General features: G+C 45.3%; 1 protein-coding gene across 2 annotated transcripts in view; it reads left to right on the forward strand.

Annotated features, from left to right (window-relative positions):
* LOC117964869 (histone-lysine N-methyltransferase EHMT2-like) overlaps positions 1 to 14888 on the forward strand; it is a 43150-nt gene that overhangs the window by 3223 nt on the left and 25039 nt on the right. Inside the window, exons 3-12 of one of the 2 annotated variants that reach the window (XM_059010468.1) lie at positions 1444 to 1689; positions 2439 to 2692; positions 3188 to 3272; positions 5238 to 5383; positions 6079 to 6321; positions 7441 to 7509; positions 9552 to 9660; positions 10045 to 10143; positions 10370 to 10515; positions 10692 to 10835. In XM_059010468.1, the coding sequence (XP_058866451.1) occupies positions 1444 to 1689; positions 2439 to 2692; positions 3188 to 3272; positions 5238 to 5383; positions 6079 to 6321; positions 7441 to 7509; positions 9552 to 9660; positions 10045 to 10143; positions 10370 to 10515; positions 10692 to 10835 (1541 nt within the window). The remainder of the gene's footprint in view (positions 1 to 1443; positions 1690 to 2438; positions 2693 to 3187; positions 3273 to 5237; positions 5384 to 6078; positions 6322 to 7440; positions 7510 to 9551; positions 9661 to 10044; positions 10144 to 10369; positions 10516 to 10691; positions 10836 to 14888) is intronic. The other variant, XM_059010469.1, reaches the window with a different exon arrangement.

A 14888-nucleotide genomic window follows, 5' to 3' on the forward strand; every position in this document is an offset into this window, starting at 1 on the left:
TTGAATGACCTTTGCTGCTTCAACAGTGTTTGCCACTCCTCCTATTTTTGTGTCGTCTGCAAATTTAACAAGTTTGCTTACTATACCAGAATCTAAATCATTAATGTAGATTAGGAATAGCAGAGGATCTAATACTGATCCCTGTGGTACTCCACTGGTTACCTCGCTCCATTTTGAGGTTTCTCCTCTAATCAGTACTTTCTGTTTTCTACATGTTAACCACTCCCTAATCCATGTGCATGCATTTCCTTGAATTCCTACTGCGTTCAGTTTGAGAATTCATCTTTTATGCGGGACTTTGTCAAAAGCGTTCTGGAAATCTAAATAAACCATGTCGTGTGCTTTGCAATTATACATTGTCGATGTTGCATTCTCAAAAAAATTAAGCAGGTTAGTTAGACACGATCTCCTTTTCCTAAAACCATGCTGACTGTCTCCCAGGATATTGTTACCATATAGGTAATTTTCCATTTTGGATATTATTATAGTTTTCATAAGTTTACATAAAATAGAAGTCAGGCTTATTGGTCTGTAGTTACCTGGTTCGGTTTTGTCTCCCTTTTTGTGGATCGGTATTACATTTGCTATTTTCCAGTCTGTCGGTACAACCCCTGTGTCAAGAGACTGTTGCATGATCTTGGTTAGCGGTTTGTAAATAACTTCTTTCATTTCTTTGAGTACTACTGGGAGGATCTCATCCGGCCCAGGGGATTTGTTTATTTTAAGAGCTCCTAGTCCCTTTAACACTTCTGCCTCTGTTATGCTAAAGTTATTTAAAATTGGATAGGAACAGGTCGACATGTGGGGCATGCTGTCCGTGTCCTCCTTTGTAAAAACCTGTGAAAAGTAATCATTTAAAATATTTGCTATTTTTTTTCTTCATCTATGATTTTGCCATTTGTGTCTCTTAGACATTTAACCTCCTCTTTGAATGTTCTCTTGCTGTTATTATATTGGAAAAACATTTTGGAATTGGTTTTAGCCCCCTTAGCAATATTGATTTCTATCTCTCTCTTGGCCTTTCTAACTTCCTTTTTGACTTTCCCTCTTTTGGTCACGCTCTGTAAAGTGCCTTTTTTCGCTGAATATTTTTTTTAATTGATCTATTAAACCATTTTGGCCATTCTGTTTTAGATTTAGATTTGTCTACTTTTGGGATGCAATCAGCCATCCTTTTTCTGTGGATGTTTTCTCTATTTTACTCCAATCTACTTCTGTTAGTCTCTATTTCATACCTTCAGAGTTTGCTTTTCTAAAATTGTAAACCTTAGCTTTAGTCATTAGTGTTAGTGTTAACATTGTTTGGCTATTGAGCGTTCATCCGTCCTTCATACATTTTTTGCCTGTATCTGGAAAACCATTTATCAGATGACCCCTCTTTTGCATGATGGAGACACTCTGATATGAACTGCATTTACCATACCCCCCCCCCCCCCCCGCCAGGTGAAGCAAGCGCGAGCTTGACAACGGTTACCAAGGAGACAGAGCGGATGGGTGCGCTGATTTCACAGCCAGCGGAGCAAGAGAAAGAAAAAGACGAAGAAGGAGGAGAAAGGGAGTGTGACAGTGGCACCGGAGAAGGAGGAAAAGACGACAGAGAGGAGGAGATAACTGAGAAACCAGATAAAACTGCCATCACAGCACCCCCTAGTGCTGCCACTGCTGGAACTGCAAGCAAGGGAATGCCAGGTATGCAACATGCTCTTTAGCAAGGATGCACATTAGCTAGAGCTGCATGAACCCATTATTCAGACTGAGCTCTACCAGGCAAGGGTCAGTGGTGTTGATTGGGCTAATTTACCATTGCAACTGAAGCAAGTGAAGAAACAGCTGCTTGGGTTTGTGTGGATCGCTGTTCTCTGCAGATCTACGAAGAGCAGTAATCCTCACAAACCCAAGCAGAGGTTTTCCCTTGTTTCACTTGGAAATGTAAATTAACCCAATCAACACCAATGATGAATAAAAATGAAATGACACACTGTGATTCCAAACAAGAGTAATAATAATAATAATAATAAAAGGTCACATATCACATCACAATTTGAATTGAATAAGAAAGGCAGTTCAGTGCCTGGCAGTTAGGATTCTCCAGACAAGCTCAAAGCCAGGGAAAGGCAGATTTAGAGAGGAAATGATAGCCACTCCATATCAGAACCAGAACCACTCTGAATGATTGCAAACACCTTAATAGAGTGAAGAGGGAAATGTAAAATAACAATAACAATTCATTGTCCGATTTTTACATTTTGAAATGATCCCTGAAGAGGTGAATCCCTTCTTAGAAAAGCATCGATAACATTTCAGTGGTACAAGGTTTGTATTTGTTGTACAGTTTCTGGTACCTTGAAACTACTAGCTTACTTTAATAAGTATGGTTTACATCATTGAAATAACAAACTGCCATGCAAGCCTAATCTGTAACCCCTCCTGCCACTCAGGCCACGCTGCGAAGACACTCCCCCCCTGCTCCCCCCTCTCCAAACCTGGCAGTGTCGGGGCTGTGCTGACCAGCAGAGCCAAGATGTCCTTGACAGGTACAGGAAAGCCCCCCGCCTCTGCTCAGGGCCTGGCAATGAGGCTGCTGAGCTTGCCAGGTACGGGGGGGGCAGGAGAGGGGGCCGCAGACACCCCCCCGCCCCCTCACAAAGTACATCGAGCTCGCAAGACCATGAACAGACCCTCAGGTGCTCAGGTGAGTGCTGCGGAGACTGCAGTGTGTGACCCGGTGTGTGTGTGACAATGTCTGCATCTGCATCTCTTTGAGGGTAGTGGAACCAACTCCCCAGTAATGTTGTTGAAGCTGACACCCTGGGATCCTTCAAGAAGCTGCTTGATGAGATTCTGGGATCAATAAGCTACTAACAACCAAACGAGCAAGATGGACTGAATGGCCTCCTCTCGTTTGTAAACTTTCTTATGTTCTTATCTTGGTCAACAGTGTCTGTCTGCTTGACTTTCTTAGTTTATAATTGTTTTCCCACTCGAGCATGCTGATGAAAGCACAAGTTGAAATGCTTGACTCGGTTTCTTTTAGTTTCAGTAACACTGATGAAGGCACTAACATGTTTGTCTGCTTGACTTAAATAATTTTAGCTTTTTACATAAATGATTGTAAAATTTAGAACATCAATTTATTCTGTCCCGCCCTGATCATCGTGTAGCTGAAGTGTGTGTGTCTCGCTGGCAGGTGTGGAGGGTCGAGTCCCCAGTGGAGCTGAAGGAAACGCTGCAGCCATGCTCTGCTGCTTCATCACAGGAGGAGGACAGTCCAGGTACAGCAACAATAAACTTCCACTTCTGTGAGCCACACCTCCTCGAAGCACTCTGCGTACTGAGTACAAAACTACACGAAGAACATGACAGACAGACCTAGGCAGCTGCAAAGGCCAAACTGTGGAAATACGTCTTCAAGCTAGTTTTGAAGGATTGAACAGAATCCGAGCTCCTTTTGGGATTGGGTTCCAGAGTTGCGGTGCGCAGTTTGAGAAGAGTAGAGTGTAACTCTGCGCTCCATCAGTAATAAGGGATGTGGAGGACCGCAGGGCAGGACTAGGGACACACTGAAAGAGCAGCTCTGCAGTATGAGCAGGATCAAGACCATGTAGGGCCTTGTAGCTTAGGAATAAAACCGTAACGGTACTGAAAGCACAGGCTGCAGATAGTAACTGCAAGCGCAGGGACAGACACTGGATTGTTTAAACTGTTCAGTGCCAAAAACACTTGTATTCGTTCATGTATAACAGAATTTAGAAGAAGCCATATTAAAAAGATGCCAAGGAAAAACAATGCATGAATGAGGCCTGAAATATATAATGCACATCGGAGACAGAAATAAGGTTTCTATTAGTAGCAGTTTCACCCATTCCAGGTTTTATTCCATGCTTGATTAGCCTCAGTGTACAGTAACAAGCTTCTTCCCCACCTCACCCTCCGATTCTTTTTATGTTGGCTCTTTGTGACCTGGGAGCCAGCATCTCGCACAGAGCCATTAGAGCTGCCTTTGGAAAGCGATATCTTGCAAAAAAAGTTCTTCTGTATTTGTTGTGAATAAATAATATAGATCTCTCGCTCTCTCTCTGTTTTGACATATCTGTCTTTATACCAGGGGTGTCAAACTCCAGTCCTCGAGGGCCGCAGGGACTTCTGGTTTTCATTCCAACTTAAGCTCTCAATTAACATAATTCATCTAATTATTTAAGCGCGCGAGTGGAACGAAAGCCAGGAGACACTGCGGCCCTCCAGGAACTGAGTTTGACACCCCTGCTTTATACGAAAAAAAAAAATTCTTAATAGCCTACACACCTGATACAACTTATCATATTAATGTCTTCTGTAATTACCAGAGGACAACTAAAACAAGGGAGTCACAAAAAACATGACCTTCTGCTTATTAAGTAAACCCTTAATTGTAATAATAATGTGCTTAATTAGACCTTTTTAATTGTTCTCTGATCCTGAAAAAATGCCTTTTAAAATTGTATCATTAACTTGAAATCTCCAACTGTTTAAAAGCTGAAAACAATTAAAAAGGTCTGATTAAGCACATTATTAGTTCAATTAAGGGTTCAATTAAGTAATTAAGAACTCAGTTGGAATGAAAGCCAGCAGACACAGGGGTCCCCAGGACCAGGATTGGGAAGCCCTGCTCTAATGCATCCTCCACCGTGCCAACACGGTTTGAGGAGCGAGAAAGAGAGACCAGGAGACTGCACGGCCTCCACCGTGCCAGCACGGTTTGAGGAGCGAGACAGAGAGACTTCAGGAGACTGCACGGACTCCACCGTGCCAGCACGGTTTGAGGAGCGAGACAGAGAGACTTCAGGAGACTGCACGGACTCCACCGTGCCAGCACGGTTTGAGGAGCGAGACAGAGAGACTTCAGGAGACTGCACGGCCTCCACCGTGCCAGCACGGTTTGAGGAGCGAGACAGAGAGACTTCAGGAGACTGCACAGACTCCACCGTGTGGAGAACAGCAATCCACACAAACCCAAGCAGCTGTTTCTTCACTCGTTTCTCTGTGGAGAGCTCGACCCCTGTGTGTTTGTGCTGCCTACCAACCAGGTTTATTTGACTCCTGACAGCTTTATTTACTGTAACATGGTCCACAGTATGCTTTTTGTTTCCCTGCTAAATCAGAATTAAAGAATATTTGAATATTGGTTTAAAATTTGAAAGAATTAAACCCATTCTCCCTTCTCTCTCCCCTCTCCCCTCTCCCTCCTGTGCCCCTCTCAGCTCTTGTTAAGAGGCAGAGGCTGGATTCCCCAGCACTGATGGATCTGGAGTCAGAGCAGGAGGCTGCAAAGCAATCTGTATTGGCAGCTGCAGTGCCCCCTACTGGACAAAAAACACAGAACAGCAACAACACAGTTATTGCACAGGTGCGTGTAAATGTGTGTATATATATATATATATATATATATATATATATATATATATATATATATACACACACACATTTACACGCATCTTGCTTCGATTTATATATATATATATATATATATAATGTGTGTGTGTGTGTGTGGACAGTATACACTGTATATGCTCGATATAGTGGCCTGTCTCCACTGTCTGCCCTTATTCATGTTAGCGCACCGTTTTACTGGCAAAAGGTTAATAAGCTCCCACCCTCTCCAATATATTAAAATATTAGTCAGAAATGATAAAAGTGAAAATAACAACAGACATGTGAAATGTCAGCCTCTTGTCCTGGACGGAGAGATCTTTAGATCTTTAGTCTTTTTCATTGAAGGCATTTGATATCAATTGCGCAGCTCTGTGCAGTGTGTGTTCAATCATTACCGGAAGCAAACTAAACCAGCTGCCACGGTCCTAAATGCTGTGTAACAGGTAGTGTGTCAAAAAAGCAACATTTTCTGTATTTATTTTTAAGTATTATTTTTAATATGTATATTTACACTAGTCTTTCAGAAATGGGAATTTCCAAAATGCAGCCATAGTGATCATGTTCATAAAGCTAGTAAGAGGGAAGAAGGGATTTTAAAGAAGCCTTCGTTAGCACTCCACTGATATAATGACCAGTGTAAATGTATTTGTATTTGTGTTTGTGAACAAGGAGGGTGTGTCCACTGTAGAGAAGGAGGCAGCCTCTCTTGATGACCCCGCCCCCAAAGCAGAGAGGGAGGGGCCTGAGCAGGGAGAGGCACAGCCAGAAACCCTAGGGGCGGAACCCGTGGATCCGGAGCACGATGAGGAGCGAGCTGATTCGCTGGAGGACTGGGAGACAGAGGTGGGGGAGGAGTTCAGACTGTTCTATGACAGCTACTCCATGGATGAGCGAGCAGACTCAGACAGCAAGGTGAGAGAGAGAATGGAAGGAGGGGTTATGAAGGAGACACCTGGAACGTTCATAAAGTACTTTAGAAGTCGTGACAAACACTTCGACTAGATGTCTTTCTCTCTGTCGTAATTCTGTTAGCGCTTCACATTTTTCCAATTGTCGTGAAACTAGGTGTTAACATTATTGAGCTATTGAGAGTACACCTGCCCATCTGTGTGTCACATTCTTGCACATATCCAGAGAAGCGTTTATCAGATTGTGATGAAACACTGAATTGCTAATTCTGTTCTGTACATACAGTGCCTATAGAAAGTTTACACCCCCTTGAACGTTTTTCACATTTTGTTGTGTCAGTGCCTCAGAGTTTCATGCATTTAATGAGGATTTTTTTCCATTTATCTACACATCATACTCCACACTGTTAAGGAGAAAAAAAGTTTTTATTGAGAAAAATTATATATTAAAAATACAAAACTGAAAGATCATAATTGGATAAGTCTCCACCCCCCTGAGTTAATACTTGGTGGAGGCACCTTTGGCAGCAATTACAGCTGTGAGTCTGTTGGGCAGGTCTCTACCAACTTTGCACACCTAGATTTGGCAATATTTCACCATTCTTCTTTACAAAACTGTTCAAGCTCTGTCAAGTTCCTTGGGGAGCGTTGATGGACAGCAATCTTCAAGTCATGCCACAAATTTTCGATTGGATTTAGGTCGGGGCTCTGACTGGGCCACTCAAGGACATTTACCTTTTTGTTCCTTATCCAACCAAGCTATTTCAGTTTTTATTTTTAATTAATTTTCTACAAATTTCTAGAATATTTTTTTCACTCGGAAGTTCTGGGGTAGGATGTGTAGATAAATGGGGGAAAAAAAAAACTATTTTAATACATTTTGAAAGGGGGTGTAGACTTTCTATAGGCACTGTAACATTTATATACGTCATGGTCATCAATTTGTTCATTACACTATCTCTGGTTTTGAATTTCCGGCTGTGGCTGTGGGGCATGGATGTTACTGACAGGCTTGTTTGTTTGTTTGTTTGTCTCTCTCTCTCTCTCTCTCTCTCTCTCTCTCTCTCTCTCTCTCTCTCTCTCTCTCTCTCTCTCTCTCTCTCTCTCTCTCTCTCCGCTACAGTCGACTGGTGAAGGGGGGATGGAGGGCCAGCAGAGCGCAGGAGAGGAGTCGGGGAACCAGTCTGATAGAGTGAGTATTCCTTCAGTCCTTCTGTAGAAGTCACGCCCCCATTTGAACCTATTAGCAGCAGCTACACTTCTGTCGCTGAGTGTGTAGATCTCACACTCAATGTCAGTGACAAAACATTCAAAACGTTTAAACCACAACAGGTTATCTAAAAACAGATTAAGTGCGTTAATATCACGTTTGATCTATTTTTTATTTAAGCAATAAGGCACGCGCGGGCGTGGGTTGTGCTGGTATTGTCACTTCTTGAGGTGTTTTTAGGCACAAGACACAGTTGAGTGAAAATATCCAGCACAGCCCGTGCCCTCAAGAGCCTTATTGCTTTATAAAACTGATTTATAAACGTTTTAGAAAAAAGAAAGGAGAAATCTGTATAGTGTCTAAAGATTTATTAACATTTTCAGGTATAACCTTCCACAACAGAAAATAGTCCTGATGAACACATTTCTATATATTTTTCAGTAAATGCATTTTTTTTTAAAATACTTTAATAACTGTAAAAATCTTGCTTCGATGTGTTTCAGTTCATTTTTCTGAGTTTAAATAACCTCTCTTGGTTGTGTATCTGTGAGGTGCCTGTCTTCCTGCGTATTCCAGGTAATGTTGTTGCTAGGTAATTAACTCCCATTGGCGCTAGCGTATACCAAAACAGTGCAAGAGTTTAAAGTGCTTTGTTGGGATGAAGATTATTAAGTAATTCATTTAAAGTCAAATTGTATTTTTTTTTTCAGAAAGCCAGTCATTTAAGCATTAACAGACAAATCTGTTTGTTTCATTTCTCGAGGGTTTTGTTTTTTTTAGCACGTCAGTGTTACATTCGTGTACCTGTAAAGAGAGTGGGTGCGGGGACAGTAAAGGAGAAGAGAGACAGTGGAGAAAAGCCAGGCGGGTGGTTAAGACATCGCGTGTAGTAATGGAAATACTGTCGAAAGAAATCAAAATATCCAGAGTTAAAAATGAATGAAGAGTCACCTTCACAAAACGATGGCTAATACCAACTAAAATGAGGGAAATAAAACTGAATATCTGACAACTGGATCTGACCGAAGTTACAGCAAATGACTGGTATGAACTACAAATCAAATACCAAAACAGCGTCTTGTTTAAAATAGCAAACTGATTCGCAGTGCAAATTAATATAAACTGGAAGATATGAAAAGACACACCTTGATGTCTTCAGTGTCTTCCATGACAGCAGGTATTTTGACAGGTGTTTTCTTTGATTTTGGTGGCACAGTGATACGTGGTTAGCACAGGTGCAGTGCTTTGCTTTTGTTCCTAATTAGTTCCTAATCATGACATTGTGCTGGATAGTGTAACAACTTGTAACTCTGATGGACCAATCGGCATGCAATATTAATTATAATAATATTGTGTCAAGTGGCCCCAGAGATTGGTTGTGCCTCGATGATACATCAGCAGTCGCTTGCACAGTTTGCATTCAACTTTTTTTTTTTCATCGCCTGGGCATTTAACGAAAAAATCCCAAACAGCAGAGGGGTTTCGAGACATTTCTTTCAATACAGCTCACGCGTTACAGTGCTTTGCTGTCGAGATGGCGAATGAAGAAATTAAAGCTTTGCCTCTGGATAACACGAGCTGGAGGGGGAGGGGTGGATGGTGCTCAGTTTTCTAAATTAAACTTATAACGGCGTCGTATAGAGTTGCTACATATAACGATTTGGTAGTGGATTTTAATACAACAACTTTTAAGTAATATGCATTATACAAATCAAAAGATCAAATTTTGCATGTGAGTGACATGTAATGTGTGCTTTATAGTATTCACACATTGTCAAACGGTTTCTGTTAACAGAAAAAAAAAAGAAAAACCTTCGAAGGTTAAGAAATAATTTGAATTCCTGACTAGCGAACGACCCTTCGAACCTTTGAACACAGCCCTACTTCTAATATGTTTACGTTTTCGTTGGCTGCTTCTAATCAAGTTGAGAGGGTACTTTCTCTTGCATGAATGTATGACGAGTGCTAATCAGGGTCTGTGAAACCGACCGTCAGTATTCAAACGTCTGTCTGTCTGTTCACAGAGCTCCAGCTCGGGCGCCAGGAAGAAGGGGAAGAAGAAATGGAGGAGTGAGAGCCCGTGGGTGAAGCCGTCCCGAAAACGCAAGAAGAAAGGAGGCAAGGGGGGTGCGGGTAAGGGGAGTGGGTGGCATGGGATGGGGGTAATGGAAGGGGGGAAGGGGATGGAGAGCTGTGGGTTAGGCATGGGGTGGAACATCAAAAGTTAATACTGTTTAGACTGTGATATACCTGATGTGGTTTAGACGTGGCACTGAGAGCTCTGTAAAAAGCCCCCAAGATGTGACGACTGAAACAGAAAAGGATACAAAGTGAATTTAAACAAGAAGAATACATTAATTAAATCGCTGAATTCAGCAGCATACCAAGTGGCACAGTAGCTGTGTTTATAATGTATCAGTGGTTTTATTTAAGTATTTATATTTAAAAAGAGTGAATGGAAAAAAAATTGCAATGTGTCTCGAAACCAGTTCAAACCAGTCTTCTTTTGTGTCTCAGGAACCAGCGGTCCCAGTCCAGCAACCAGTGAATACACAGAGGTACCCCTTGACTCTCTAGCACTGCATACTGGGAAGAACCTGTCTCCACAACACCCAGGTACTGGAAAGACAGGGAGGGAAGTTGGCTCTAGTGGTTAGAGCTGAGAGGGGCTGGGAAGGAGGGAAGCTTACTCTAGTGGTTAGAGCTGAGCAGGGACTGGGAGGGAGGCAGGGAAGCTTTCTGTTAATGTGTGAATGTCTGGCAGCCTGTGTGAGTCTGTGTGTCTGTCTCTGAGTCACTCTCTGTCTGAGCTGTGTGTCCCATGCTGGTCCCGTGTGTGCAGGCCTGTCGACCGACGGGAGCTCCATGGAGACGGAGCGTCTGGAGGAGCTGCCACTGTGCAGCTGCAGGATGGAGGCGCCGAAGATAGAGAGGATCAGCGAGAGAGCCAAGAACATGTGCATGGCAACGGAGAGCATCGATGGAGAGGTGAGAGGTGGAGGATGAGGAGGAGGGAGAGGGAGAGAGGATCAGAGAGATAGATCGACAGAGAAGTGAGAGGAGGAGGTGGGAGGGACAGTGATGGAGATGTGAGGAGCGAGGGGAGAGGGACAGTGGGTGATGGTGCTATTTGCTTTCACTGTGTATTGTGTGTCTCCCTACAGCTCAGCGGCTGCAGTAACACGATAGTGAAGCGGGAGACGATGCGCCCCTCCAGCAAGGTGTCTCTCATGGTCCTGTGTGAGCAACACCGTGCCAGGATGGTCAAACACCACTGCTGCCCCGGCTGTGGATACTTCTGCACCTCTGTGAGTCTGGCTGTGTGTCCGTCTGCACCTCCCTGAGTCTGGCTGTGTGTCTGTCCTGCACCTCTCTGAGTCTGGCTGTGTGTCTGTCCTGCACCTCCCTGAGTCTGGCTGTGTGTCTGTCCTGCACCTCTCTGTGTCTGGCTGTGTGTCTGTCTGCACCTCCCTGAGTCTGGCTGTGTGTCTGTCTGCACCTCCCTGAGTCTGGCTGTGTGTCTGTCTGCACCTCTCTGAGTCTGGCTGTGTGTCTGTCCTGCACCTCCCTGAGTCTGGCTGTGTGTCTGTCCTGCACCTCTCTGAGTCTGGCTGTGTGTCTGTCTGCACCTCTGTGAGTCTGGCTGTGTGTCCGTCTGCACCTCCCTGAGTCTGGCTGTGTGTCTGTCCTGCACCTCTCTGAGTCTGGCTGTGTGTCTGTCCTGCACCTCCCTGAGTCTGGCTGTGTGTCTGTCCTGCACCTCTCTGAGTCTGGCTGTGTGTCTGTCTGCACCTCTGTGAGTCTGGCTGTGTGTCCGTCTGCACCTCCCTGAGTCTGGCTGTGTGTCTGTCCTGCACCTCTCTGAGTCTGGCTGTGTGTCTGTCCTGCACCTCCCTGAGTCTGGCTGTGTGTCTGTCCTGCACCTCTCTGAGTCTGGCTGTGTGTCTGTCTGCACCTCCCTGAGTCTGGCTGTGTGTCTGTCCTGCACCTCCGTGAGTCTGGCTGTGTGTCTGTCTGCACTTCCGTGAGTCTGGCTGTGTGACCTGGCTGTCTTTGTACCTTTGTGTGTGTGTGTGTGTGTGTGTGTGTGTGTGTGTGTGTGTGTGTGTAGGGATGGCAATAAGACTTGCATTGCATAGCAATTTGACGTTTAATTAGACACACCTCACGCTAGTAGTAAAACCTGAAATGGCTGAAACTGCAATGCAATAGGAGTCTTATTTCCAGCCCTTGTGTGAGTCTGTCTGCCTGTCTGTCTCTCTCTGTCTTTCTGTCTGTCTGTCTGCACCTCCTGTGAGCCTGCCTGCCTTTCTCCCCAGGATGGTCAAACTGACGCTGCCCTGGCTTTGGACACTTTTGCACCTCTGTACCCCTGTCACTCTTCCCCTGTATGTACCCCTGTCTCTACCCTTGTATGTACCCCTGTCTCTCTTCCCCTGTATGTACCCCAGTATGTACCCCTGTCTCTCTACCCCAGTATGTACCCCTGTCTCTCTTCCCCTGTATGTACCCCAGTATGTACCCCTGTCTCTCTACCCCAGTATGTACCCCTGTCTCTCTTCCCCTGTATGTACCCCTGTCTCTACCCTTGTATGTACCCCTGTCTCTCTTCCCCTGTATGTACCCCAGTATGTACCCCTGTCTCTCTACCCCAGTATGTACCCCTGTCTCTCTTCCCCTGTATGTACCCCTGTCTCTCTTCCCCTGTATGTACCCCTGTCTCTACCCTAGTATGTACCCCTGTCTCTCTTCCCCTGTATGTACCCCTGTCTCTCTACCCCAGTATGTACCCCTGTCTCTCTACCCCAGTATGTACCCCTGTCTCTCTACCCCAGTATGTACCCCTGTCTCTCTCTTCCCCTGTATGTACCCCTGTCTCTACCCTAGTATGTACCCCTGTCTCTCTACCCCAGTATGTACCCCTGTCTCTCTACCCCAGTATGTACCCCTGTCTCTCTACCCCAGTATGTACCCCTGTCTCTCTTCCCCTGTATGTACCCCTGTCTCTCTCTTCCCCTGTATGTACCCCTGTCTCTCTCTTCCCCTGTATGTACCCCTGTCTGTCTTCCCCTGTATGTACCCCTGTCTCTCTTCCCCTGAATGTACCCCTGTCTCTCTATTATTATTATTATTATTATTATTATTATTACATTTCTTAGCAGACGCCCTTATCCAGGGCGACTTACAATTGTTACATACAATTACCCATTTATACAGCTGGGTTTTTACTGGAGCAATCTAGGTAAAGTACCTTGCTCAAGAGTACAACAGCAGTGTCCCCCACTGGGGATTGAACCCACAACCCTCCGGTCAGGAGTCCAGAGCCCTAACCACTATTCCACACTGCTGCCTCTACCCCTGTATGTACCCCTGTCTCTCTTCCCCTGTATGTACCCCTGTCTCTCTTCCCCTGTATGTACCCCTGTCTCTCTACCCCTGTATGTACCCCTGTCTCTACCCTTGTATGTACCCCTGTCTCTCTTCCCCTGTATGTACCCCTGTATGTACCCCTGTCTCTCTTCCCCTGTATGTACCCCTGTCTCTCTACCCCTGTATGTACCCCTGTCTCTCTACCCCTGTATGTACCCCTGTCTCTCTTCCCCTGTATGTACCCCTGTCTCTCTTCCCCAGTATTTACCCCTGTCTCTCTTCCCCTGTATGTACCCCTGTCTCTACCCCAGTATGTACCCCTGTCTCTCTTCCCCTGTATGTACCCCTGTCTCTCTTCCCCTGTATGTACCCCTGTCTCTCTTCCCCTGTATGTACCCCTGTCTCTCTACCCCAGTATGTACCCCTGTCTCTCTTCCCCTGTATGTACCCCTGTCTCTCTTCCCCAGTATGTACCCCTGTCTCTCTTCCCCTGTCTCTCTACCCCAGTATGTACCCCTGTCTCTCTTCCCCTGTATGTACCCCTGTCTCTCTTCCCCTGTATGTACCCCTGTCTCTCTACCCCAGTATGTACCCCTGTCTCTCTTCCCCTGTATGTACCCCTGTCTCTCTTCCCCAGTATGTACCCCTGTCTCTCTTCCCCTGTATGTACCCCTGTCTCTCTACCCCAGTATGTACCCCTGTCTCTCTTCCTCTGTATGTACCCCTGTCTCTCTACCCCTGTAAGTACCCCTGTCTCTCTACCCCTGTATGTACCCCTGTCTCTCTTCCCCTGTATGTACCCCTGTCTCTCTTCCCCTGTATGTACCCCTGTCTCTCTTCCCCTGTATGTACCCCTGTCTCTCTTCCCCTGTATGTACCTCTGTCTCTCTTCCCCAGTATGTACCCCTGTCTCTCTTCCCCTGTATGTACCCCTGTCTCTCTACCCCAGTATGTACCCCTGTCTCTCTTCCCCTGTATGTACCCCTGTCTCTCTACCCCTGTATGTACCCCTGTCTCTCTTCCCCTGTATGTACCCCTGTCTCTCTTCCCCTGTATGTACCTCTGTGTCTCTACCCCTGTATGTACCCCTGTCTCTCTACCCCAGTATGTACCCCTGTCTCTCTTCCCCTGTATGTACCTGTGACGAAGTGCCCGCCCCTGTGTGTATTTTCTGTGTTTATATGTTATATGTTACGTGTTGTGTGTAAATGTTGGTGTATAGCGATGGCTGCACGGGATATAAATGGGTGTGTGCAGCACGAGTATTTAAAATGTATATTTGTATTTAGGCACGAGGATGGCACAGCACTTCACGTGCAAGTAAAATGTAATATATGAGCACGGGGAATTGCACTTTATTGATTCACGTGCAGTTGTACCGCGACTCCAATTGAATGATTGATTAGCAGTCGAGTCTCGGTACAACTGCATAAAAGCAGCATGTTTTCACTCACTCGGGGTTGGGTGTTCGAGAGTGGAGAACGGGAGAGAGAGGAGGAGAAAGAAAAGCAAAATAAAACGTAAAGTGTTTGTTCTCACCGTGTTTGTTTGTCTCCGTGCACCGTTTGTTAAGTGTTAGTTCGTTTTGTTTGACTGTTTATTTTGGCCTCAAGCGCCGTGTCCTGTTTTGTGTTTAAAACCCTTTTATTTTCTGGTCTGTTAATTATTAAATACTGAGCGCGATCACGCGCTCAGCTTCACCAAAACTCCAAGTCTCTGTTGTTTATTTCCTGGATCTGGTCTGACGCCACCCACTCCGGCCGTCTTTGTCACAGTACCCCTGTCTCTCTTCCCCTGTATGTACCCCTGTCTCTCTACCCCAGTATGTACCCCTGTCTCTCTTCCCCTGTATGTACCCCTGTCTCTCTTCCCCTGTATGTACCCCTGTCTCTCTACCCCAGTATGTACCTCTGTCTCTCTTCCCCTGTATGTACCCCTGTCTCTCTTCCCCTGTATGTACCCCTGTCTCTCTTCCCCTGTATGTACCCCTG

This window comes from Acipenser ruthenus, chromosome 41, assembly GCF_902713425.1.
Source record: "Acipenser ruthenus chromosome 41, fAciRut3.2 maternal haplotype, whole genome shotgun sequence".
Classification (NCBI taxonomy): Eukaryota; Metazoa; Chordata; class Actinopteri; order Acipenseriformes; family Acipenseridae; genus Acipenser; species Acipenser ruthenus.